The sequence below is a fragment of the Solanum lycopersicum genome, chromosome 10 (assembly GCF_036512215.1).
Source record: "Solanum lycopersicum chromosome 10, SLM_r2.1".
In the NCBI taxonomy this organism is placed as follows: Eukaryota; Viridiplantae; Streptophyta; class Magnoliopsida; order Solanales; family Solanaceae; genus Solanum; species Solanum lycopersicum.
In genome coordinates this window covers 22,948,283-22,975,327 of record NC_090809.1, presented here as the reverse complement: position 1 = coordinate 22,975,327, position 27,045 = coordinate 22,948,283, and the positions used below count along the sequence as shown (strand labels likewise).

Here is a 27,045-nt window from a genome sequence, read left to right as displayed (position 1 = left end):
AAAAGGGATCAGATTGTGGGCTGGCCTTAGTGGACAGGTGTAGAGGGGGGCTGCCTCCACTTCATACTATTAAATGAGGTGGAGAAATCCACTCCATGCTATATAAAGTGGTGAAATGCATTGCTGCATATCATCTTCTTCTTCACCACTTGTCTTAGGCAGCCATGGAAATGGAGAAACCAACCCTGCAACTCTTGGCCAGCAGCTGCAAATAATTTGGTTAGTAATCTCCTTGTTTGGTGTGTTAATTCTTTAGAATACCCTTGTTAATTATCTATTAATTTTAAGAAGGGGACGTGACCAGTAGCTTAGGAAGTTTGTTTTAGTTATTGAATGTACTAAGTATGAATGGAAACCATAATCGGATTATTAGTGGTGTCGTGTTGGTGCTTGGGCTGTTTTGATTAAAGAAAACTGCAGGAAAATTCTGTTTTGGCATTATGTATATGTTGAATGTGATTATGAGTATATACTCCAAAGGATGAATACGATAAGGTAGATGTGTTACGAATTATAAAACGAGTTATCACTCGGTGTGTCGTTGCTTCGCTGATATAGTTGCCGAGATGGAACTGTTTTGGGGAGGGGGCTGTTTAATATGATTCTTTGGGTTATATGTGTTATTGGTATTGCTGTGGATAATTTGGATTGTTGTCGGATTGGGACGAAGTAAGGAAAATAGGGGAGGTGCTGCCGAATTTTCGTTAGATTATTAGCTAGCTTACAAGAAAGTAAAGCACGATGTTTATCTAATTGCGGCACGATTGTTGCTTGTTATAGATTAATAGCTTGAGCAGTAAATATTGGACGTGCGGCTCGATTATACGGTATGTAACGCTGTCCCTTCTTTCTTTGCTTGGCATGACTTTTAAAAATAAGCGAATAACGGACAGATTTGATACTTACCACTAAAGCGTCTAGGTGATGTATATTCTTGCTTCCACAATTATTCCTCTATATATCGGCTATGTCTAAGGCTATGATGATCTCTAATATCTATGGTAATGCTTCTTAGAGTCATTGAGATTTTACGTTTCCATATCGTATTAAAGGTTCATAATCTTGATAAAACATTAATCTTTGGTAATACTCCTTGCTGGTTCACGTTGATTGTTCTATTGAGTTATAAGAAATGATTTTTATTTGCATATGGTTGCTCATAATATTCTGCTCGTGCATAGAGTCATTTATCATTTCACCGAGTCCCGGGCCGGGTAATGTTCGTGCGGAGTTTCTTGCATATGTCACCGAGTTCCTCACTAGAGGGCCGGGTATGTATATTATATATATGATTGGTGATGAGGATGGTTATGATGATGATGATGACGGAGATGACGTGATGATTATTTTGCCGAGCCCCTTACTAGGGAAGCTGGGCACCTTAAATGTTAAATATATGCATGATTTTCACTTAAAAAGTATATGTGTAGCGATATTTTGTTTCGAGTTGCCACATTGGTATCCTGTCATCTTTACCTTATGCTTTACATACTCAGTACATTGTCCGTACTGACCCCCCTTTCCTCGGGGGGCTGCGTTTCATGCCCGCAGGTGTAGACGCGCAGTTCGGTGATCCTCCCGCCTAGGATATCTACTCTGCTGATTGGGAGAGCTCCACTGTTCCGAAGCCCAGTCGTTTTGGTACATAACTTTTGTGTAGTCTTTTGCTCGTCTATGGGTATGGCGGGGCCCTGTCCCCTCGAGTTTTACTAATGTACTCTTAGAGGTCTGTGGACATTATGTGGGTTGTATATATATGTTTTGGATAATGGTCTGGACATGGTTTGTTTGGGATGTCCGTTTGTACAGGGGCAGCCTTGTCGGCTGCGTACATCATTATGCTTTGAATAGTGGCGGCCTTGTCGGCTCGCGTATGCTGTTATGATTGAACGGTTATGACTCCTTATGAGACAGGTCCTCTTATATATATATGACGTTGGGGTTGGCTTGATTTGATTAAATTCCATATTGTCTTAGTTTCAATTGGTCATACTTAGCAGGTTTGTATGTGGGTGTCCAAAACGGGCACTAATCACGGCCTATCGGGTTGGGTCGTGACATTTTAGACTTGTACTCTTAGTAGTTTTGTGTTGTCACGAAAAGTTGAAAACAAAAATCTAACAATAACGAATATCAAGTTTAAAGTGGAAAAACCTTCAATTCGAAGGTAACAACCATGGGATAGACAAGATCTGAATTGCTTCACTATAACAATGAGAGTGTTACAATTATACTTTTAATGGCTACACAAAAAGTGCCAAAAGAGAACAAATAATAGCTACACCAACAAAACATAAATAGAAAGAAATCATCCAAACCCAGCTGCTGTTCGGTACCTAAAATAGGATCTTGTTGACCTCCAAATACGATCACCACCATTAAAATCAATCACTAAATTGTCAGAAACACTCAGTCCAAATTTCATCACGATCCAACAGTTAGTTAATTGGAAAACATAATCTGAAGGTTGCTGGTCGGAGAAAGAGACTGCAACAAAAGAACCCTTTTTGTTCTCTCCTCGCTTGTTGAAATCTCTCTCAAAAACCTCTCTTATGTTCTAATGTCTTTCAAAGACAATACCAATGAGCAATTAAATTATTCTCTCAAGACTATCCTCTATTTATAGAATTGTGCGTTTCCTTATAATGTCAAAATCAACTACAAAATAGGATTAAAATAAAGAGAATAATTTCAATCATTTTTCAAGTAGGATTAGTCCATGGTCCTTTTGCTGGAACATCGGCCATAGCCTAACAAACTCCCCCTCCAGCCAAGGGGCCAAACAGACTTAAAGTAGAGGAACTCTTGACAGGCTTCCTGTCTGCCACACTTCTACAAAAAATCATGCTTGGTACTATGTTTTCTTTCCTGTTATCTCTATGATTATCTAACATGACTTCATCATAAACTTGCGGTTCTCCCATGTTAGTCAATAGAATATACTTATCCTGAGAATAACGTGTTGAGCTTCACTTCTCTCTAGCAGATCTTCTACAAGAGGTTTCTGGAGCATATGAAATGGTCATCTCACCATGAGTTGGTTGATTATCAACCACAACATCATCAGTAGGAACGTCTGTAGGTTCTACACTCAAATCATTATCTGGATCACTATCTTTGGTTCCTTCATATGCAGAATATGTATCAATAATAAGAATTGAATCAACATCAACTAAACTATCAACAGTCTAAGAATCTGCTTTCTTAGTTTTTGTCAATATCTCCAATAGTTTAGTATTCAAAGAACATAAAATCACGACTTGTAATGAGGTTCTTATCGATTGGATCATAAAAGCGATGTCCAAACTTATCTTGACCATAACCAATAAAGATACACTGCTTTGTTTTAACATCCAATTTCAACATCTTATCTTTAGGTACATGCCACAAGCTTTACACCCAAAAACATTCAAGTGATCATAAGAAACATCCTTATCAAACTAAACTCTATTTGGAACATCACCATCCAAAGAAAAAGCAAGAGGCAAATTGATAACATAAGCAACAATGTTAAGTGCTTCAACACAAAATGAATTTTGAAGTTTAGCTTATGAAATCACACATCTGACTCTCTCAACTAAAGTTTTGTTCTTCCTCTCCACCGGGTCATTTAATTGAGGAGACTTTGGAGGATTCTTTTGATGATGAATTTCTTGCAATTTGTTGTAGTTATAAAAGGGACTAATATATTCACCACCATTATTAGTGAAAATACATTTTAATTTCTTTCCTGTTTTTCTTTGAGATAAGGCTTGAAACTCTTTGAACACATCAAGCACTTTATATTTGGAGTTTAAAGGATATACCAAATCTTGCAAGAATGATCATCAACGAAAGTAGCAAAATAAAGTGAACCAACTTTTTACTTCAGTTTAAAAGGACCACACAAATCTGAGTGTACTAGCTCCAGTAGCTCATACTTCCTTGAAGGAGGATGACTGTGAAAAGAAACTCTTTTCTATTTCCCAGCTGAGCAATGAATACATCTTTTCACTTTTTCTTGTTTCATACCAGCAAGTAAATTCTTCTTAGCCAAACAGGTGATCCCCCTCTTGCTCATATGAATTAGCCTCTTGTTCCACAATTCTGATGAAGACTCGCTCTCCACAAAATTCATAGTCACCAAGAATCCTCCTTGAGTCACATATAAATTTGAATGGTTTCTTCCTCGAGCTAAAATCAATAAGCCTTTGGTGAGATTTGATTAGTCATCGAACAAGTTATTATGATAGCCCATATCATCTAGTTTTCCTACAGAGATCAAATTCTGAGGAATGTTTGGAGCATGCTTGAAATTCTGAAGGACTAACACTGAACCAATATTGGTATTCAAACAAATAGTGCCAACACCAAACACCTTAATCTCACTAGCATTACCCATCTTTAAGTTAACAGAAGTATCAGATGAAAAGAAGTCTTTTCTTGATGTGGCATGTGATATGGCTCCAGGATGTACTATACAACTTGTATCTTGAGATACAAAATTGATGAACTCTTTATCACAAGCGAAGAGAAGGTCATCTCGTACAACAACAACAACATTGTTTCAATTATTTTTTTCCTTCTTCCCTTCTTTAAGATCTTGCTTAAATTGTTTGAAAAACCTTCTAATATTTCCTTTCTTTCCACAATGATGCAATATCATATTTGTATTCTTGAATCTTGACTTGCTTCTACTTTTACCTCTACTCCTCGGATCTCTTGTCTTATCTCTTCCTCGATCTTCTGTAGATAGAATATCTGAAAGTGAGGATGTGTCTTGAGATTTTCTTCTAACTTCTTCATTCAACACACCACTTTTTGCATATCCCATAGTCACCTTTCCACCAGTAGTAGAATTTGTTAAAGAAACACAAAGAATTTTCAAAGAAAATGGTAGAGTATTAAGAAGCCAAAGTCTTTGTAATTCATCATCAAAATTAACATCCATTCATGATAGTTGATCAAGAATACCCTAAAAGTCATTTATGTGATCAAGAATAGGACTACCCTCCTTGTATTTAAAGGTCATCAATTTCTTTAGCAAGAACAACTTTTTATTGCCAGCTTTTGAAGCGTAAGGCGTCTCAAACTTTTCCCACAATGTTCTAGCATGTGTCTCATTCAAAATATGGTTGCGAACATTACCTTCAACAAATTGTCTTATATATTCACATACTTGTTGGTGCTCAAAGTTACAATTTTTATCGGTCACAGTCTCATGTTTTTGAGCCGCAAAAATGGGAAACTGCATCTTCTTCACGAACCATAGATATTTCATCTTGCTTTTCCATTTTTTGTAGTTCTTCGGTTTAAACATACCATATTGCTCATATTTCCCTCCATATAGAGTACCTCACTCTGATACCAGTTGTTAGACGAAAAGATGAAAACAAAAATCTAACAATAAAGAACACCAAGTTTAACGTCGAAAAACCCTTCAAATCGAAGGTAACAACCACGGGATAGAAAAGATTCGAATTTCTTCACTATAATAATAAGAGGGTTACAAATATATTTCTATGGATACATAAAAATTGCCAAAAGAGAACAAACAATAGCTACATGAACCAAAGATAAAAAGAAATAAACACCACACAAACCCAATTACTGTTCGGGACCTAAAAATGGATCTTGCTGACCTCTGAATCCGATCTCAGCTGTTTAATTCAACCACCAAGATGTCTGAAACCCTCAGTCCAAATTTCATACCGATCCAACGATTATTTAATCGGGAAACAAGATATGAATGTTGCTAGTCGGAGAAAACTACTGCAGCAAAAGAACATTTTTCTTCTCTATTCTCTCTTGTTGAAAGCTCTATCAAAAACCTCTCCTATTTCCCAATTTCTTTCAAAGAATGTACCAATGAGCAGTCAAATTATTCTCTCAAGATCATCCTCTATTTATAGAGTTGTGCTTTTCCTTACAAAGCCAAAACCAACTATAAATAGGATTACAATTTTAATCCTTTCCATAATAGAATTTGAAACCAAATAAAGAGAATAATTTAAATCCTTCTGTGGGCCTTTGTCTAGAACATAGGCCATAGCCTAACACTTTGTACTTGTGACTATCAGGTTATGGGATTGAATTTTCTATTTTGGTTGTACATATCTTCTGTTGTTCTTATTTCTGTTACTTTCATTATTTGCTTAGCTTAAGTTTATATTATGTTTGTTGTTTTTACTTGTTACTTGTGATTCTGGAATATGTTTTGGCTTACCTATTAGTGGATTATAATAGGTGTCATAGGTGACAAAAATGGAATAATAACGATTCTCATCTTTGAAAAAGGTTTTGGATATCTAAAAGGATGTTGAGAATTGGATATGTTAGGATTTATAAGGTAAGGAAGGGTTTGTGATGAGATAATTGGAGTAGGTTAGGTGCGTTAGGACAATTCCTACATGATACTTGGTGACCTAGAAGAAACATCGTGAAGGAATTCATTGGCACGTTTTAAGAATGCCTTACTCACCAGTCACCAGCAAGATGATTTGGTATATAAATCTTCTTACTCATAAGTTTCATTATTAAAAAGTAGGGTACCAATGGGTTTAGGATAATATGTTGCTGAAAGTATTTTATATCGGTCAAACAACCTAACCAATCTAGTGTAGATATTGGTTGTAACGTTAGAAGCAATCTCATGATATAATGGAAACAAATTTTATATTAAGGGTTAAAAGATTAGTAAGTAGAAACATCCTGAAAATTGAAATTAGTGGTATAGTGAATTATAGAGAGCACATAAACTCAAAGTATTGAACAATATCTCCAAGTGTTGAGCATTAAAACATTTTCATACAGCTCTTAATATGCAATTTTATGTGTTTGCTAAAACTCTTTTGTTTGAATAAGATATCCTTAATTTATTTTGTGAAGTTTTATAAATTCAAATATTCTTCACGCAAACAAAAGAAAGGAAGACAAATATGGAGTGAAGAAGTTTTTTAAAAAAATTGTTTTTGGAATTTTCTTTTTGATTTTTTTAAAATGCCTATGTTAAAATAGGAGAATACTTATCAAATTAGTGTTCATAAACTGAAAGACATAAATTGGGGATAATCAAGAGGCTATTTGGATTGTCTTGCCAAAAAAGTGCATTACCAATATTTAATATTTCGGTAAAATAATAAGCCAAAAATCATAAGTTAGAATTCATAGGAGTCGTTTGGTTTGAATACAAGGTATGTTAGGATTAGTTATGCTGGGATAAGTTATACTGGGATAAGTTATGCTGAAATAAGTTATGATGGGATTATTTTTTTTGCTTGTTTAGTTTGTCATATTCAAACAAGTATCCATTGTATAATTTTTCAGAATAAGTTCTTTGTTTAGAAAAATACCCTTACCTTTTAGTTTTGTTTTTTTTTAAAATTTTCTTTGCTAGCTTTAGTATTCATTCTTAAAAATAAATTTTCATCTTATTTAGCTTATATATTTTTATGTTTGCATTCACATAATTGTGCCCTATATTTTAAAAATTAAACTTTCATCTTATTTAACTTAAAAATAAAATGTTCATCTTATTTAGATCAAAAATAAAATGTTCATTTTATTTAGCTACAAATATGTTTTTCATCTTATTTAGCTTAAAAATAAAACTTTCATCTTATTTAGTTTAAAAGAAAAACTTCCATCTTATTTAGCTTAAAAATAAAACTTTCATTTTAGGTTTATCAAAGTAAAATAAAATTTATTATTAATGTTATCTACATCTAATTTAGATAAAATATAATGTTTAAGTGAGTAATGAACCATTTAATGAAAATAAATAATTTAGTAGTGGAATAAGCATTTTAACAGAAATCAAAATACAAATAAATATAATAATTACGCAAAAAAGTTCAACTTATAATATATTCACAAATAAAAATATTTTCTTTATAAAATGTAAACTTTTAATAGAAAAATATATTTATCATAAAAATAATGAATAACTATGGTCGCGGTTGTTATTATAAATGTTGCTAAAAATTATGTCAATATGTATGAATGTAAAACTTGTGTATAAAAGTGAGTTTAAGGGGCACATTTTTTGTTAATTTACACATATTATCTCAGGATAACTTATCCTGGGATTACTATACCAACCGAGTGACTGATAACTTATCTAAGGACTAATTCTTTATCCTAGGATAAGTTATCCCTATCATTGCAGCCAAACTATAAATTAAAGGCCACTAAAAAATTATTCTGAAATTAGTTCCTCTTACCTATCACACAAAATGACCCGTTAATATATGACTAATAAACTTAAGGGATAAGTTGTAAGTTTATTTAAACATGCTCCAATTTAGGACTTTTGATTTGGATTATAAGATCTTTATTGTTAAGCAAATGCATACAAGTGTTTGTAAAATATTTTGATTGATAGACAAATACCCTTTAAAAATATATAGCTAAGTGAATAATAAATTACATAAATCTCTAAATTAAATTAACATATAATAGATAGAGTAAAATATTACCAGCCATCTTGGAGATTCAGGAATGAAGAAGAGACCCAAAAACAATAGGCCACAAGGTATAACTCCTGAAAAATAACAAAGAAAATTAAATATGAAATAAAAAATTATGCAAAGAGAATCGGGGAGAGAGAGAGAGAGATTACCAAGTAAAGCTAGTATCCTCCAACCCACAAATGCACCCATCACGTAGGCTGTCGACAAACCAATAACGATTGATAGCTAGGGATTGGCAAAAAATGATATCATTTAGTAATCACCAAAATTTAACTTTAATTTATGTATTTATATCTACTAATACATACTATATTAGAAATGTTAGTTACCGATAAGATATCAACATGACAATTATATGTCATTTAAATGACACTTGAGACTTTTTAACATCAACTAAAGCACTACAATTTGTGTTCTTCACAACTATGAATCTCTATCCTTTCCGTATCTCTATACCTATGGATTTTTATATTTCCATAAACCTCTTTGATGTATTACTCAATTCAATCGTTAAGAGGTAAATTATTATTCTTTATCTTTCTTTTCGGATAAAATTTGTCATCTCTATTTTCTTCTACTACATACTGTCATCGGTTACTTCATAGTTTTTTTCTATTTTTTATTTGATCTTTGTTTGAAATTTTTCTTCACTGAATGGATGGCCAAAATTACTTGCTTCAGATTTTCCTCGCCAGAAAACTTACACTACTCGCTTCTACCCCCATCAACACCGATAAGTTTTTCATTGTTACTCTTTTGTACATACATCTATTTTTTTATTATTTATTTGAAGGATGAGTTATATGAGTGATAGATATGACAATGACACAATCGAAAACATTTTGTTACAGTAATTGGATAAATAGAATTATAAAACACAGTTCTTAAATTCTTGATATTTTACAAAGACGAGAACAAATTGAGGAATTTGTAGAAAAGGTCTGAAAACATAATCGAAGGATGAGCTAATATGGTAGATTATATAATAAATGAATGAAATCAATTAACAGAGAGAATTCAAGACATTTACGTTGGAATACTGTGATAATAAATTTTTATTCTCGCAAACAATTATGTCTATTGAGATATAATTATTGGTTGTGTTCATAAGCTGAGGGCCTAGTAATATCATTTGTGTATTAATTTCCGTTTATCTCTTAGCTTCTTCGTAAAGAGAGGAATCGACATTCCCAAGTTGATATTAGTCTATTTTTGCTTTACCTAGGTATAAATATTTTATTTTATTTGAATTGCTTTGTTAGTATCATATGCAAATAAGATACTAACTTGGATGTCGTATATCTATATCATATATTGTTTTTTGTTAATTGATTTTAGTAGAATTCATCAGTTAACTCCTTAACCGAAGCTGAATTCAACTACTCGAATGAAATGGTATTACGATGCAAAATTATGTGAAATATTGCCTTTTTAGCACAAGACTAAGCAAAAAGTTCTTGACATACATGCTTCTTCTTTCTAAAACGGGTGAGGCACATTCATCGTCTATCTATATATTATAATATTACACAATCTCCTAACTACCTAATTAAAGAAATTACGAAATATTCTCATATATAGATTATTTAATCATATCATATTTAAAGATTCTAATATCCATATCAGAAAACTGTCAAGTCTCATCTTTATGTTTTTCTAATACTCTTTTTTGTGACAAAAAAAGAGGCTCATAAAGGATGGGTCATCTCAGTTTATCACTTTAATTGGAGAAGACTATAATGACTATCTTCAGTATCAAACATCAAGGAAACAATCATCAACTGCTTCCACAATACAACTTGGTAACTCATTTTCTTATGGCGCACAATCTTCATCTCAAGAACAATGGATTCTTGATGCTGGTGATTCTGACAATATTTCTAGTAACAAAAACACTTTCTTTAATCTTGCTACCCCTTCTACTCTTTCTACTTTACATTGGCGAATGGATAAAAAACTATTGTAAAAGGGATAGGTATAGTTCATCCTCTGCCTTCCATATCTTAAAAATCAATCCTTTTTGCACCTGAATGTCCCTATAATCTTATTTCCTTTAGGAAATTAACAAAAAATCTGAAATGCGTTGTAACCTTCCTTGATGATTTTGTGCTTGTGCTGGATCGAAGTAGGGGACATTTGTTGCTTTCACTTCTGTTGTTTCTTCTTAATTTCTCCATAGTCACTTGAGTTATCCAAGTCTCTTGAAATTGCAAAAGATGACGTGAGTCGTGTCATCTTAGCAAGCACACTCGTTCCTCTTTCCCAAAATGCGTCAATAATGGGCCACCAGTATTTTTAAAATTGTTCATTCGGATATATAATTCGTGTTATTTACTCCTTAGGCTTTCATTATTTTTTTACTTTAATTGATGACTATTCTCAGTGCACGTGGTTACTTTCAATGATAAATAGATCTGAGCTACTCTCTATCTTTCAAAAATTTCATGCTGAAATTCACAATCAATTTGGTGTTTCCATAAAGAAGTTCATCAGTGATAATGCCTTAGTATACTTCTCTACTTCTACTATGTCATCCCACCATATATTGCACTTGTCTTCTTGTACGCATACTCCCCGACAAAATGGAGTTACTGAGTGAAAAAACATACATCTAATTGAAACAGCTCGAATGTTATTAATTCATAATCATGTCCCTTTACGTTTTTGGGGTGATGTTGTTATTACATATTTTTATTTAATATATCACATGTTGGGTATGTAGAAAGAATTGATGGGAGATAGAGGGAAGGAGAGGAATTTGAAAAGTTTAGAACATGAAAGGTTGAGAACTTGAAAAGTCCTCTAATGCTTTAATAAAAAAAGGCATTTGTCCCTCATCGGTAATGGAAATCAAAATAGGAGAGTTTAAATAAATAAACACTCCTAGTAATTGTTAAAAGAGTTGGAAAGAGGGACCCCCCTCGCGCCGTCGTCATCGTCGCTCGCTCGCTTCGGCTACGGCTTCGGCTTTGGCTTTGGCTTTGGCAAATGATCGATCGAGAGATAATTTTTTGGATAAATTTATTTTAATTATTTATTTAATTAATTAAATGACCAAAAATTATTTTCAATTAATTAGTTGATAATTGAAGTTAACCGAAATGTTTTCAACTTTTTAGTTAACCTGACCCGACTCGGATCCGCGCGCGTGACCCGTTTTTATTTCTGTTATATTTAAAAATTCCCTCTATGGTTGTTCCGAAAGGTTGAAACTTTCAGGAACAGTCAATACCATTTGAATATTTGCAACCTTTCATTAATGGTCGTGCCAATTCTGAAAGGGTTGCAACCTTTCAGAATATATTTTTCTTGCCTATAAATACCATTCAGTCTTCGAAGTATTTCCCAACGAATCTTTTGATCTTTCTTCTTCTTTAAAACACATATTTCTTCGTGTACTTTCCTGATGTGGATTGATTCGCTGACAGTAGAGTTTTTGGTATCTATACTCTAATGATTAAGATCATTTTACACTAGGAGGTTATATTCCAAATAAAACCTCGGATACTAGAGGGGAATAATTTCATTAAGGGGACACTGTGAATTCAGTGGACTTGATTTTCTTCCTAAATAATCAAAAAGAGTATTCCAGATTCTAGTAAGTTTTATAGATTCAATTATTTTTTACAAATAAATTTTTGTTCATCTTATTTACTGGTTCTAAAAATCTCAGTTACTTCGCGTTTCTGAATGATTTATTACAACCAGTAATTTCTTATTTTTCATAACACAGTTTGACAACAATCTTAAGGAAATTATTAAATCTGTGTTTCTGGTGGAGACAAAAATATTTGTGATTTTATACTCCTATAATTCTGCAATTATAATTTATTGCTTACTTATATTTTATCAATTTTGTTTATTAGAAATGGAAAACACTAGTGTTACAGTGGTTGTTGTTGCACCAACCTGAACTCTTGTATCACAAGTAGAGAAACCGGGTAAATTCACAGGTGTGAATTTCAAAGGATGACAGCAACGAGTATATTTCTGGCTTACCATTCTTGGTCTGCAAAAATTTACAAGTGAAGATACTCCAGTTCCTGCTGATGATATGCGAGACATGGAAAAATTTATGATTGTTGAAGCATGGAAACAGTCAGACTTCCTATGTAAAGGTTACATTTTGAGTGCTTTAGAGGATGACTTATATAATGTCTATAGTGCAATAACAACTTCAAAAGAGTTGTGGAATGCACTTGAGAATAAATATAAGACAGAAGATGCATGCCATAAAAAATTGTGGTCGCAAAGTTTTTAGACTATAAAATGGTAGATAGTAAAACTGTTGGATCACAAGTGCAGGAACTTCAACTTATTCTCCATGATCTGATTGCTGAAGATATGGTAGTAAATGAAGCTTTTCAAGTGGCTGCAATGATCGAGAAGTTGCCTTCTTCGTGGAACGATTTCAAGAATTATCTAAAGCACAAGCGTAAAGAAATGAAGCTTGAAGATCTTGTGATTCGGCTCAAGATTGAGGAAGATAACAGAAATGCCGAAATGAAGTCGCGTAAGAGTTCAACAATCATTGGAGGTTATATTGTTGAAGAAGGTCCTACCAAAGACAAAAAGAGAAAGAAGTCCAACGGGTAGAAGTCAAAACAGGCCAAGAAGAAATTCAAAGGCAACTGTTATAATTGTTGCAAGGTTGGTCATAGATCTTCTGATTGTCCTGCTCCAAGAAAGGACAAAAACAAAGGCAAAGGCAAAAGTCAAGCAAACATCGTGGGAAAGATGGAAGATGCAGATGACTTGTGTGCAATGATATCGGAGTGTAACTTAGTTGGAAATCCCAAGGAGTGGTTTCTCGACTCGGGTGCCACTAGACATATTTGCTCTGCGAAAGAATCCTTTGCAACGTACACTCTTGCTGAGTACAATGAAGATTTATTCATGGGAAACACAGCAACAACAAGGATTGCAGGAACTGGGAAAGTAATGTTGAAAATGACATCCGGCAAAGTGTTGACTTTGAACAATGTTCTGCATGTCCCTACTATTAGGAAGAATTTAGTTTCTGCTGCACTACTCGTTAAGAACGGGTTTAAGTGTGTCCTAGTTAGTGATAAAGTTGTAATAAGTAAGAATGAAATGTTAGGAGGAAAGGGCTACCTCAATAAGGGTCTATTCAAACTAAATGTAATGGTTGTTGACAGTATTAATAAAAATTCTGCTTCTGTTAACTTATTCGAGTTAAGTGATTTATGGCATGCCAGTTTGGGACATGTAAATTACAAAGCCTTGCGAAAATTGGTTAATCTAGAAGTATTGCCTGATTTTAAATGCAATAAGTCGAAATGTGAAATTTGTGTGCAAAGTAAGTTTGTTAAACATTGATATACCGTGGTTTCACAGTATAATTGATACTTTTTCCTTAAGTTTAGTGTGTCCGAAAGTCTTTTTATGCTAATTTTTATATAAGTTTCTCTTTGTTTTGCAGGAAATCTGTCCAAAGCTGAATGCGGAGATTTTGAGCGAAGAAATGCAGAAGAGACCACCTACGGAGCTTATGACGGTCCGTCGTGCTTGCGAAGATCCATAGGTGGCAGCGTAGTGCAGCTGCTGAAGGAAGATAGGGAAGTCTGACCAAGTGTGGGGTTACGAAGCTTGTCACGGTCCGTCGTGTCTATGGCGTCCGTCCTGCAGGTTCGTCATGAAGTTCAGAGAAGTGATCCCAGTACCCAGATTCCAAGAGTTGAAGTGTTTTGGAACGAAGACCCTCGACGGACCGTTATAGATGGACTGTTGTGCCTATAACGGTCCGTGATACTTGCCGTCGAGGGTGGTGAATAGAGCAGCAGAAGAAATTTCATAAGTATGGGGAGTCCATGAAGGTCCGTCGTGACTACGAAGATCCGTCGTGTGGTCCGTCAACCCAGCCGCGTTTTGGCAGATTTCCAGCAAACAGAGTCCTTGTTTAATTAGGTTTTTTATTTTTTATAAATAGTTCGAAAAACCTCATTTTTGAGGTTGGACTCTGTTAGGTTCGACTCTATTAGATTAGACATCATATTCTTAGACTTTGTGTATTAGTGTTGGATTTTGAGATTCTTTCAAGTGATTTTTGGAGATTAATCAAGCAAACTTTTGGATTTTACTCTTTCTCATTGAAGTAAGTACATGGATTCTTATCTAATATATTTGAATATTGTGTTTATGGCTATGAGTAACTAAAATCCATAACTAGGGTTGTGGGAACTATAGGCAAATAATGAGATAAACTCTAACTAAAATAACAATTCTAGAATAGTGTCTTGCATGTATTAATAATTCTTTCGCTTAGAAGTCTTTTTAACGGATGGCCAACGTTAGAACTCGCCTTAATGCTACTTGTCAGACCAAGGAGGTAGATAATAGGAAAAGAATTATTAACATAGATTTAGTGTATACTATCTAATAGGGTAGTATTGATTGGTACGAGGTAATAACTTAGTCAAATATCGAATACGATGCTTAATATGAGGTAAGGATAAGGGTTAGGATAGCAACACTCGTTGTCGGACCAAGGTGCGGAGTGAGATTTTCTAGATGCCGGACCAAGGATTTAGAAATACATAACTTATAACTTTCCATGCAAGATACTAGGAAAGAATTGTTATAGTTAGAGTTATCAAGTTATGAACCTGTGGGGAACACGTAAACCCTAGTTACTTTGATTAATTGATTAAAATCCAACATTCAAAGTTGTTAATTGTCTCTGTCAAGTTAATTAATTTTACTCAGTTAGATATAGAAACCCCCCTTTTATTGTTTTTACTTTCCAAGAAAGTCATTGACCAAACAATAGTAATAACAGGTTGAAGTTTAGTCTAGACTATTTTCCTCGTGGGAACGATCCCAACCTCACTAGTTGGTTTATTTACTTAACACGACTGCTTTACTTCTTATTTGAGAAGTAAGTTTGAGCATATCAAATTTTGGCGCCGCTGCCGGGGAATCTAGCTTTTAGATTAACTTGAACTTATTACTATAGTTTAGTTGATATTTTCTTGATTTTACTTTATTTTATTGTTTTTGATTTCTTTTCAGAACTATCCTCCTTGTATGCCAAATACACGGAGAGGAAGAGAACCCTTGTTTCCCCACGATCACGATTTAGAGCGTACACTGCACAATATGAATCGAAACTTGGGAATAAATAATGAGGATCCAAACCAGAACATCCCAGCTCCGGTTGATGTTCATGGTCAGATGTTACCCGATGTTCCGGGTGAACATCAATAGAGGGGACAAAATCCCGTTCCACGGCCCCAAGCATACTACAGAGGGTATGATAATATAGCAGACTCGGATGGGACACTTGTCTTTCCCCCTCTACCCACACGCCACATCTTTGTGGTAACTAGTAGCCTGATGCAAATGCTCACTGCCAGAGGTTTGTTTTTAGGGCTACCTTCTGAGGATCCACATGCCCATATAGCAAAGGTAAGGGCAGTGTGTAAAAGTTGTGTGGGGAGGCCTGATTTGTATCCAGATGTAATAGGGCTCAAAGTGTTTCCTCTCTCACTGACGGGAGAGGCTGCTATATGGTTCACTAAGCTCCCATACAACTCAATCTTCAATTGGAACCAATTAAGAGATGTCTTCATAGCACGCTACTATCCGGTCTCCAAGAAACTAAACCACAAAGACAGAGTGAACAACTTTGTGGTACTACCAGGTGAGTCAGTTAGTAGTTCTTGGGATAGATTCACCTCATTCTTGAGAAGTGTTCCAAATCACCGTATAGATGATGAGTCACTGAAGGAATACTTCTATCGGGGATAGGATGATAACAATAAAGCGGCGTTGGACACTATAGCAGGTGGATCTTATGGGGAGTGTCCTTATGCTGACATTGCTGAAAAATTAGAGAAAATCTCCCGGAATAACAAAGCTTAGAGTACTAGGAAGTCTGATACAGGGAGAAACACCTTTGTAGTACAGTCCACTCACAACCCAGCCACAGATGAGATTCGTGAAGAAATGGCTTAGATAAGAACTGAGCTTGGGTTGGTACTAAAACATGTCACAGGGGGTGCAGAGAAGATAAATGCAGTTACATATTTGGCTAAACCACCACCTCCTAATGATGAGTGCTATTATGCGGAGAACACTTATGCAGTAAATAAGCAGACGGGGGGGGTTTCCGACCAAGCGCCCAAGGCTCAAATCAGGATAATTGGCGCCAAGGTCAAGGGAACCAAAGTCGGAACTATGGTAAATACAATCGTGAGGGTCATTATGTTTGAGATGGAAACTACAACCACGACAACAACTTTAACAGGGGTAACTATGCTAATAGAAACGACAGGAATGGGCCTTATGTCCCTCCTCAAAATTGTGAAGTTACTCCAAGGGATGGTGGAGATAGTATGGCGTGAGTTGAGGATATGTTGCACAAAATGATGAGGGGGTTCGATGCTAGTGATGAGCACATTAAAGAGTTGAGGTGTGATTTAGCTAGTATTGGGCAAAAAGTTGATACACATGCAATTTCGATTAAGCAGATCGAGTTGCAAATGGCCGAATTATCTGCGACAGTGAACACACGGCAACCGGGCACTCTTCCTAGTAACACTGTCAAAAATCCAAAGAATGATGCACACTGTATGGCAATCACTACTCGTGGTGGTAAGCAAAACAGTGACCCACCTATGCCATCTGCTGAGGAAAATATGAGGAAGGATAATGATCATGATGGAAACAATGCAGAAGTACCTATAAAGGTAATTCCCATGCCTAGGCCACCACCACCTTTCCCTAAGAGATTAGTGAAAAAGACCGAAGATGGTAAATACTGGCGTTTCATAACAATGTTAAAGCAGCTTTCTGTCAATGTCCCTTTGGTAGAAGCTCTAGAACAAATGCCCGGTTATGCCAAATTTATAAGATATGGTCACCGAGAAAAGATCGGTAACTTTTGAGGATGATGATAGACTGCGGCATTATAGTGATATTGCTACAAGATCCCTCATACAAAAGAAAGAACATCTGGGTGCGTTCACTATTCCTTGTACAGTTGGGTCATTACATTTTGCGAAAGCATTATGTGATCTGGGGCAAGCATAAATCTCATGCCCCTCTCAATTTACAAGAAGTTGGGTTTGGGGGATCCAAAACCCACTGCGATGAGGCTACTGATGGCTGATCAGACAGTGAAACGGCCTATAGGGATACTCCATGATGTGCTAGTAAAAGTGGAGTCATTCATCTTTCCAGCTGATTTTGTTATTCTTTATTGTGAGGTCGATTTTGAAGTGCCTATTATTCTTGGGAGGTCATTCCTTGATACAGGTAGAGCCTTAGTTGATATGGAGAAGGGACACATGACATTTCGGTTGAATAATGAAAAAGAGACCTTCAACATTTGTAGGACCATGAGGCAGAGTGGTGAGCTCCAATCGGTATCTGCCATATCCCACAAAGAAAAGATGAAGAAGGAGAATGAAGAAAAAAGTGCAAAACAAGAGTTTATGGTTGGGGATTTGGTGCTTGTAGACAGTTCTTGGGTGCCTTGTCTTCCGGGTAAGCTCAAGTCCAAATGGACTGGCCCTTACTTGATTACCCAAGTATTCCCTCATGGAGCAGTTGATTTAAAAGTCAAGGAGGAAGTGCGGTTTGAGGTTAATAGAGAATGAATAAAACTCTATTTTGGGCATAAAGCATCGGGGAATAAAGTAATAGAGGAAAACCATCTTGATGAAGGCTGAGTAATCAAGTGTCCTCAGTCGTGCCGCAACGTTAAATCAGGCGCTTGTTGGGAGGCAACCCAATACTTATAGTTTTTTTTCTTTTATTCTTTCTAGTAATGGTAGCATTCTCTACTAATGGGTTCTAAATTTGCAGGCACATCACAAGGAAATTCTGCAGAAGATCACTCTGAAACAGTCACCAATGGACACATGCGACGGACCGTCGTGCTCTCGACGGTCCGTCCTGCACAACCGTGCTGGTTGTCAGAGACCCTATTCCTAAAGGTATCTCACATTTTCTAAGTGTCCTCCAATGGACATCTATGACGGACCTTCATACTCTCAACGGTTCGTCCTGCATAACCGTCATGGCAGTCAAAGAGCCCTCTCTTAACGGTCTCCATTTTTTTTGTTAAGTGTCCCACGACGGACATCGACGATGGACCGTCATAATCACAACGGTCCGTGCTGATTGTCGGCGCTTTGCGCCCCAGGTTTGCTTCACCTACCACTCTTGTATTTCAATTTTTTTATGCATTGGGGACAATTGCATGTTTTTTTGTTGGGGGTGGGGTAAATGGAAAGTGAGTGTTAGGGTGAAGTCTGAGTAGCCCAATTCACTATCCTCTTTTGGGGTTTTCTTGCCTGTGTTTTTTTCCCCAAAAGACTGATTACTTTTTCTATTGAACCGGCATGTTTATATCTTTTGTACATAGTTTAATTCTGGAGCATGATGGCTAAAATGATATCCTGATAAACTAGAAAATGATGCATGACTAGGCATAGTAACTGATAATTGTGTGGCTCTAAGCATGAAATAGAGTTACACCATTGCATTACCCTAAGTCTTAAATTCGAACTAGGTGTATGATAATCTGGTATAGTGATGAGATGTCAAGTGAGTGTGAGGAAAATTCGAATAAGTCGACTATTGGTACTGAGCTAGAACTTGTCTGGTTAGTCTTGCTGAAAGTAAGCTATAATAGACAATTTCGAAAGGATCATAGGTGCTTATTCAATATAGCCCATTTTTAGCCTAAATAAAAGAAAACCAAATGAAATTTATCCTTCTTTGATCCAAATGATCAGAGCTTAAAATAAACCTTTCTTTTTCACCCCAACTGTTCTTTTCTGGGAACAATGTGTTGGCCCTGGTCCCTCCTTGGACATGTGCACCTCAGCTTATGCCAAAAGCATAAGTTGAGGGTGGCTAATGCAGTAAACAACCTTCGTTATGGCCCTGACCCAACTTTGGGTATTGTGTACCTTGACTCAAGGCAAAGCCATGAGTTGAGGGTGGCTATTATGAGGAATGCTCTGGAAAGTGGGGTTGAATGAACAAAGAGAGAAAGAACAAATGTAAAGTGACTTAAGAATTAGTTGAAAAGAAAGGTAAAGAAAAAAAATACACAAGAAATACAAGCAAGAAAAGAAGAGAGTCACTTACACAAATGAAGAAAGAAGAGAAAATAGCCAGGTGAAAAAATATGAGAAACTGGGCGAGATAAAATGATAGAAAGTGGAAGGTTTAGCCGATATGTCAAGGAGGACAAAAAGTCACTAAAGTATACCTAAATATACCCTACCTGTCTCAGAGCCTATGTTACTAGCTAAGAAAGTCCTATTGTGATCCTAAGGGTTGTATAGCGAACTTAAGGCATTGAAAATAAGGGCAAGCTTATGGCAATAGGTATGAATGAATGTGACTTTGTTCTGAGAGTGAGTGTTGAAAAAATAATCCTTATACTCAAACTAAAATCATTGTGTGAAAAATGAGGATTTTGTTTCAAAGCGAGGATATTAGTTGCAATACCGGAATTGTTAACACCTCGATAAGAAATTGAAGAGGATAGGTGTTAATGCATGGTGAGTCTGTGTCATGTTCTGATCCCACAAAATTCAAGCCTAATAGTGATAGCATGCATAGATTTGATGAGATTAATCGGGATTGATAGCCAAATGATTGCAAAGGATAAAACATGGATACTACTGTACAAAGATTGTGTAGTGAGTCATAGTGCGTCGCTTGAGGACAAACAACAAATTTAAGTTGAGGGTGTTGATATACCGTGGTTTCACGGTATAATTAATACTTTTTCCTTAAGTTTAGTGTGTCCGAAAGTCTTTTTGTGCTAATTTTTATATAAATTTCTCTTTGTTTTGCAGGAAATCAGTCCAAAGCTGAATGCTGAGATTTTGAACGAAGAAATGCAGAAGAGACCACCTACGGAGCTTATGACGGTCCGTCGTGCTTGCGACGGTCCGTAGGTGACAGCGTAGTGCAACTGCTGAAGGAAGATGGGGAAGTCTGACCAAGTGTGGGGTTACGAAGCTTGTGACGGTCCGTCATGTCTATGACGGTCCGTACTGCAGGTTCGTCATGAAGTTCAGAGAAGTGATCCGAGTACCCAGATTCCAAGAGTTGAAGTGTTTTGGAACGAAGACCCTCGAAGAACCGTTGTGCCTATGACGGTCCGTCATACTTGCCGTTGAGGGTGGTGAAGAGAGCAGCAGAAGAAATTGCATAATTTTGGGACGAGGAGTCCATGACGGTCCGTCGTGACCACGACGATCCGTCGCGTGGTCCGTCGACCTTGCCGCGTTTTAGCAGATTTCTAGCAAACACAGTCCTTGTTTAATTAGGTTTTTTATTTTTTATAAATAGTTTGAAAAACTTCATTTTTGAGGTTGGACTCTGTTAGGTTAGAGTCTATTAGATTAGACATCATATTCTTAGACTTAATGTATTAGTGTTGGATTTTGAGATTCTTGCAAGTGGTTTTTGGAGATTAATCAAGCAAACTTTTGGATTTTACTCTTTCTCATTGAAGTAAGTACATATATTCTTATCTACTATATTTGAATATTGTGTTTATGCCTATGAGTAACTAAACTCCATAACTAGGGTTGTGGGAACCATAGGCAAATAATGAGATAAACCCTAACTAAAATAACAAATCTAGAATAGTGTCTTGCATGTATTAATAATTCTTTCGCTTAGAAGTCTTTTTAACGGATGACCAACGTTAGAACTCGCCTTAATGCTACTTTCCAGACCAAGGAGGTAGATAATAGGAAAAGAATTATTAACATAGATTTAGTGTATATTATCTAATAGGCTAGTATTGATTGGTACGAGGTAATAACTTAGTCAAATATCGAATACAATGCTTAATATGAGGTAAGGACAAGGGTTAGGATAGCAACACACGTAGCCGGACCAAGGTGCGGAGTGAGATTTTGTAGATGCCGGACCAAGGATTTAGAAATACATAACTTATCATTTTGCATGCAAGATACTAGGAAAGAATTGTTATAGTTAGAGTTATCAAGTTATGAACTGTGGGGGAAAACGTAAACCCTAGTTACTTTGATTAATTGATTAAAATCCAACATTCAAAGTTGTTAATTGTCTCTGTCAAGTTTGTTAATTAATTTTACTCATTTAGAAATAGAAACCCCCCTTTTATTATTTTTACTTTCCAAGGAAGTCATTGACCAAACTATAATAATAACAGGTTGAAGTTAAGTCTAGACTATTTTCCTTGTGGGAACGATCTCAACTTCACTAGTTGGATTATTTCCTTGACACGACCGCTTTACTTCTTATTTGAGAAGTAAGGTTGAGCGTATCAATCATCCTTACAAGTCTGTTGAAAGAAATTCAAAAATTTTAGACTTAATTCACACAGATATATGCGATATGATGTCAACATCATCTCGTGGTGGAAAAAAGTATTTTATAACTTTTATTGATGAATGCACTCGATTTTGTTATGTATATTTGCTTAACAATAAGGATGAAGCAATTGATGCTTTTAAGCAATACGAAAATGAAGTGGAAAACCAATTGAATCTAAAGATAAAAATGATTCGGGGTGATAGGGGTGGAGAATATGAATCTTCTTTTGCAGAGATATGTTTGGAATATGGTATTATTCATCAAAAAACTACACCTTATACACCACAGTCAAATGGTTTGGCAAAACGGAAGAACGGAACATTAAAGGAAATAATGAATGCCTTAATGATCAATTCTGGTTCACCACAAAATCTTTGGGGGGAAGCCATCCTTACAGCTAATAAAATACTCAATAGAATACCCCATCGAAAAACACAATCAGTTCCATATGAGTTGTGGAAAAGAAGAAAACCCAACTTGAAATATGTCAAAGTGTGGGGGTGTTTAGCCAAGGTAGAGGTTCCTTTACCTAAGAGGGTTAAAATTGGACCCAAAAGAATAGATTGTGTCTTTATTGGGTATGCTGTGAATTGTAAAGCTTGTCGATTTTTGGTTCACAACTATGATAATCCTGAGATTCATGGTAATATGGTAATTGAATCAGATAATGCAGAGTTTTTTGAAAACATTTATCCGTATAAAACTTAAAGTGATTCAACAAGTGAAAGACCTAAATGACCACGACAAGAATCAATGGAAAATATTCTAACTAGTGAGGAACCTAGGCGAAGTACTCGACAACGAAAATCTGTTTCTTTCGGACCACATTTTGTAGCACTATTGCTTGAAAATGAGCCTCAAACATTTAAAGCAGCTATGTCTTCGTCAGAGGCAACTTATTGGAAAGAAGCAGTCAATAGTGAGATTGAATCAATTTTAAGCAATCACACTAGGGAATTGACTGATCTTCCTCCAAGAAATAAACCTTTAGGATCAAAGTGGATAAAAAGGAAAATGAAACCTGATGGGACTATTGACAAATATAAGGCTAGACTGGTAGTCAAAGGGTACAGACAAAAGGAAGGTCTGGACTACTTTGACACATACTCTCCTGTAACAAGGATAACATCAATTAGGATGTTAATAGCACTAGCAGCAGTGCATGATCTTAAAATCCACCAAATGGATGTAAAGACAGCCTTCTTAAATGGAGAGTTAGAGGAAGAAATTTACATGGAACAACCTGAAGGGTTTATAGTTCTTGGTAAAGAAAAGAAAGTGTGCAGACTTGTGAAGTCACTTTATGGACTCAAGAAAGCACCCAAACAATGGCATGATAAATTTGATCAAATAATGTTGGCAAATTGATTCAAGATTAACGAATGTGATAAATGTGCTTACATTAAAAACGTTATGAATCATGAAGTCATTGTTTGTTTGTATGTTGATGACATGTTAATAATGAGTAAAGAAATTGACGATATAAATGCTACTAAGCGTATGTTGTCCAGCAAGATCGATATGAAAGACTTAGGAGTTGCTGATTTGATCTTAGGGGTCAGGATTATCAAAACTCCCTAGGGACTAGCATTATCTCAATCTCATTATATTGAAAAAGTATTGGATAAGTTCAATTACTTTAATTTCAATGTAGTCAAAACTCCAGTTGATTTAAGTTGTATATTTAAAATGAATGAAGGTCAAAGTGACTCTCAATTGGAATATGCCAGAGTGTTGGAAAGTTTGATGTACATTATGAATTGTACGCGACCAGATATAGCATGTGCTATTAGTAAACTGAGTCGGTACACTAGTAATCCAAATCAACTCACTGGATGGCTATGAAACGTGTGTTGGGTTATCTAAAATGGACACAACATTATGATTTGCATTATAATAAATATCCTGCTATGATTGAAGGATATAGTGATGCAAATTGGATCACCGGGTCAAATGATGTAAAATCTCTGAGTGGTTATGTATTCATACTTGGTGGAGGAGCTGTCTCTTGGAAATTGTCCAAACAGACGTGTATTGCTCGCTCCACAATGGAATCTGAATTCATTGCTTTGGATAAGGCTGGTGTAGAAGCGGAATGGCTCCGGAAATTTCCTAGAGGATATTCCATTCTGGCCAAAACCTATTGGACCGATTTGCATACATTGCGATAGTCAAGCAGAAATAGGTAGGGCAGGGAGTGTTATGTACAACGGGAAGTCTCGTCATATACGACGTAGACATAACACCGTAAGACAACTGCTCTCTAGTGGAATTATCACAATTAACTATGTAAAGTCAAGCGATAATGTGTCAGATCCACTAACAAAAGACCTAGTGAGAGAGGCAGTTGAAAGATCATCTAAGGGAATGGGTCTACGGCTTAGGAAAAGTCAGCATGACGGTAACTCTATCTAGCAGACTGGAGATCCCAAGAGCTAGATTCAAGGAGAAAAACAAAGTTGTGGCTGACGGTTTGACATTGTCAATTAACTCAATCCATTCTCATAATGAAGACAATGTTCAGGAAAAGGTTAAGACTTTAAGGCTTGTTAATGAGGTAATAAAGCTTAAAGTTTTTAATGATTTGCAAGTTTGGTAGATTTGAGCAAATAGTGTATCTACGAGATGACACGATTAGAAATCACCTATGTGAGTGTGAAGTGGAAGCCGCTTCAAAGAGAATTTTATGTCAAAAGCCTATTCTCTATACACTCATGAAACCAGGAGGTGTTCATGGTTGAAACGAACACAACCGTAAGAATCATAAACAATAAAGGGTTAATTGTGTGACATATGGTTGTCTAAGTATACACCAAAGTTTGACGGTTCAAAGATATCACATCTACCGATTGACTGAGTATATCCGACATATGCTCACTACGAAAAGTCCAAGGGCAAACCTACTTATCCAGATGCAATTAATCCTTGCTTGTAAAGTACACAATTGTTCATGCATTCCTTATGTTATAACTATTACCCATCAATGTGGGGGATTGTTGGGTATGTAGCAAGAATTGATGGGAAATAAAGGGGAGGAGAGGATTTTGAAAAGTTTAGAACTTGAAAGGTTGGGAACTTGAAAAGTCCTCTAATGGTTTACTAAAAAAAGGCAATTGTCCCTAATCGGTAATGGAAATGAAAATAGGAGAGTTTAAATAAATAAACACTCCTAGTAATTGTTAAAAGGGTTGGAAAGAGGGACCCCCCTCGCGCCGTCGTCGTCATTGCTCGCTCGCTTCCGCTTTCGCTTTGGCTTCGGCTTTGGCTACGGCTGTGGCTTCGGCTTTGGCTTTGGCTTTGGATTTGGAAAATGATCAAGAGATAATTTCTTGGACAAATTTATTTTAATTATTTATTTAATTAATTAAATAACAAAAAATTATTTTCAATTAATTAGTTGATAATAGAAGTTAACCGAAATGTTTTCAACTTCTTAGTTAACCCGACCCGACTCGGATCCGCGCGCGTGACCCGTTTTAATATCTGTTATATTTAAAAATTCCCTCCATGACTGTTCTGAAAGGCTGCAATTTTCAGGAACAGTCAATACCATTTCAAAGTTTGCAACCTTTCATTGTGGTCGTGTCAATTCTGAAAGGGTTGGAACCTTTCAGAATATACTCTTCTTGCCTATAAATATCATTCAGTCTTCAGAATATTTCCCAACGAATTTTTTGATATTCATTCTTCTTTAAAACACATATTTCTTCGTGTACTTTTCTTATGTGGATTGATTCGTTGACAGTAGAGTTTTTGGTATCTATAATCTACTGATTAAGATCATTTTACACTGGGAGGTTATATTCCAAATCAAACCTCGGATACTAGAGGGGAATAATTTCCTTAAGGGGACACTGTGAATTCAGTGGACTTGATTTTCTTCCTGAATAATCAAAAAGAGTATTCCAGATTCTGGTAAGTTTTATAGATTCAATTATTTTTTTCAAATAAATTTATGTTCATCTTATTTACTGGTTCTAAAAATCTCACTTACTTCGTGTTTCTGAATGATTTATTATAACCAGTAATTTCTGATTTTCATAACACAGTTTGACAACATCACATGCCTTTATCTGTTTTGCAGTACTAGAGTCCTTACTCAGTCCTATATTCAGACAAAAATTTGTTTCCTCTTCCTCCATGTGTGTTTGGTTGCACCTATTTAGCTTATAACCTTACCCACAAAAAACATAAACTTTAGCACTAGGTTTTTAAATGTGTTTTTCTTGGGTATTATCTTCTAAAAAAAGGTTACACATGCTTTCTTCCCTTTACCAATAAGTACTTGATCTTTGCAGATGTTACTTTTTTTATGACTTCTTTGTATTTTTCTCACAATACAGAAAGTCAAAAGGCCGTAGAACTCCTCCCAATTCAAATTGTTCCAACCTTAGCTCCACCTAAGACTCTTAAGGTTTATTACCAACGAACTCAACCTCCTGTTGAACTTGCTAATCCAATTGATATTTCTAACTCTGATACAGGTGCATAAAGAAATCTTGGTGACTCATTACCTGCTCAAACAATATTTTCTTCTTCGGTTGTGCACTTATCCAAGGATCTTCCCATTGCTCATCGTAAAGGTACTAGAACAACTTTCTATCAAACTCTGATATATTTTTATTTAAGTTATCATTGTTTATATCCTTCATATCATGTCATCCTTACTAGTTTATATCCGTCAAAGTTCCTAAGGTTGTGACAGAAGCATTGGTTCATCCAAGTTGGCGTCAAGCTATGATTGAAGAGATGACTAATTTGCATGATAATGGTACTTGGGATCTTGTTCCTTTACCCAAAGGCAAAACCACAATTGGTTGTCATTGGATATTCACAGTTAAGGTAGGTTCGGGTGGAGCTATGGATCGTCTCAAAGAAAGACTGGTTTCTAAGGATACACTTAAATTTATGGCATATTATGTAGATACTCTCTCACCAGTTGCCAAGATAGTTGTAGGTCTTCTCATCGTTATGGAAATAATGAATTATTTCCCCCCTTTTCAACTAACAAAAAAAGAGCATTCCTACATGTAGAGCTTGATGAAGAGGCATATATGGAGCAACCACTAGGGTTTATTGCTCATGGAGAGTCTAGACTAATTTGTAAACTTCGTCGATTACTCTATGGTCTCTAGAAGTCTCCCAGAGCATGGTTTTATCATTTTCAAGTTGTTGTCCAACATTTTTGAGTGATTCAAATTGTTGTCCAACAATATCTTTTTAATTGTTTATGTTG

General features: G+C 35.8%; 1 protein-coding gene across 4 annotated transcripts in view; it reads right to left on the bottom strand.

Annotated features, from left to right (window-relative positions):
* LOC101263771 (sugar transporter ERD6-like 8) overlaps positions 1 to 27,045 on the bottom strand; it is a 103,661-nt gene that overhangs the window by 52,821 nt on the left and 23,795 nt on the right. For all 4 annotated transcript variants that reach the window (XR_011212135.1, XR_011212134.1, XM_069290409.1 and 1 more), the window contains exons 7-8: positions 8,600 to 8,675; positions 8,457 to 8,521 (exon numbers count right to left, since the gene is read on the bottom strand). Coding sequence is in view for 2 of the 4 variants with exons in the window: in XM_069290409.1 (XP_069146510.1) it covers positions 8,457 to 8,521; positions 8,600 to 8,675 (141 nt within the window). In the remaining 2 variants the exon portion in view is untranslated. The remainder of the gene's footprint in view (positions 1 to 8,456; positions 8,522 to 8,599; positions 8,676 to 27,045) is intronic.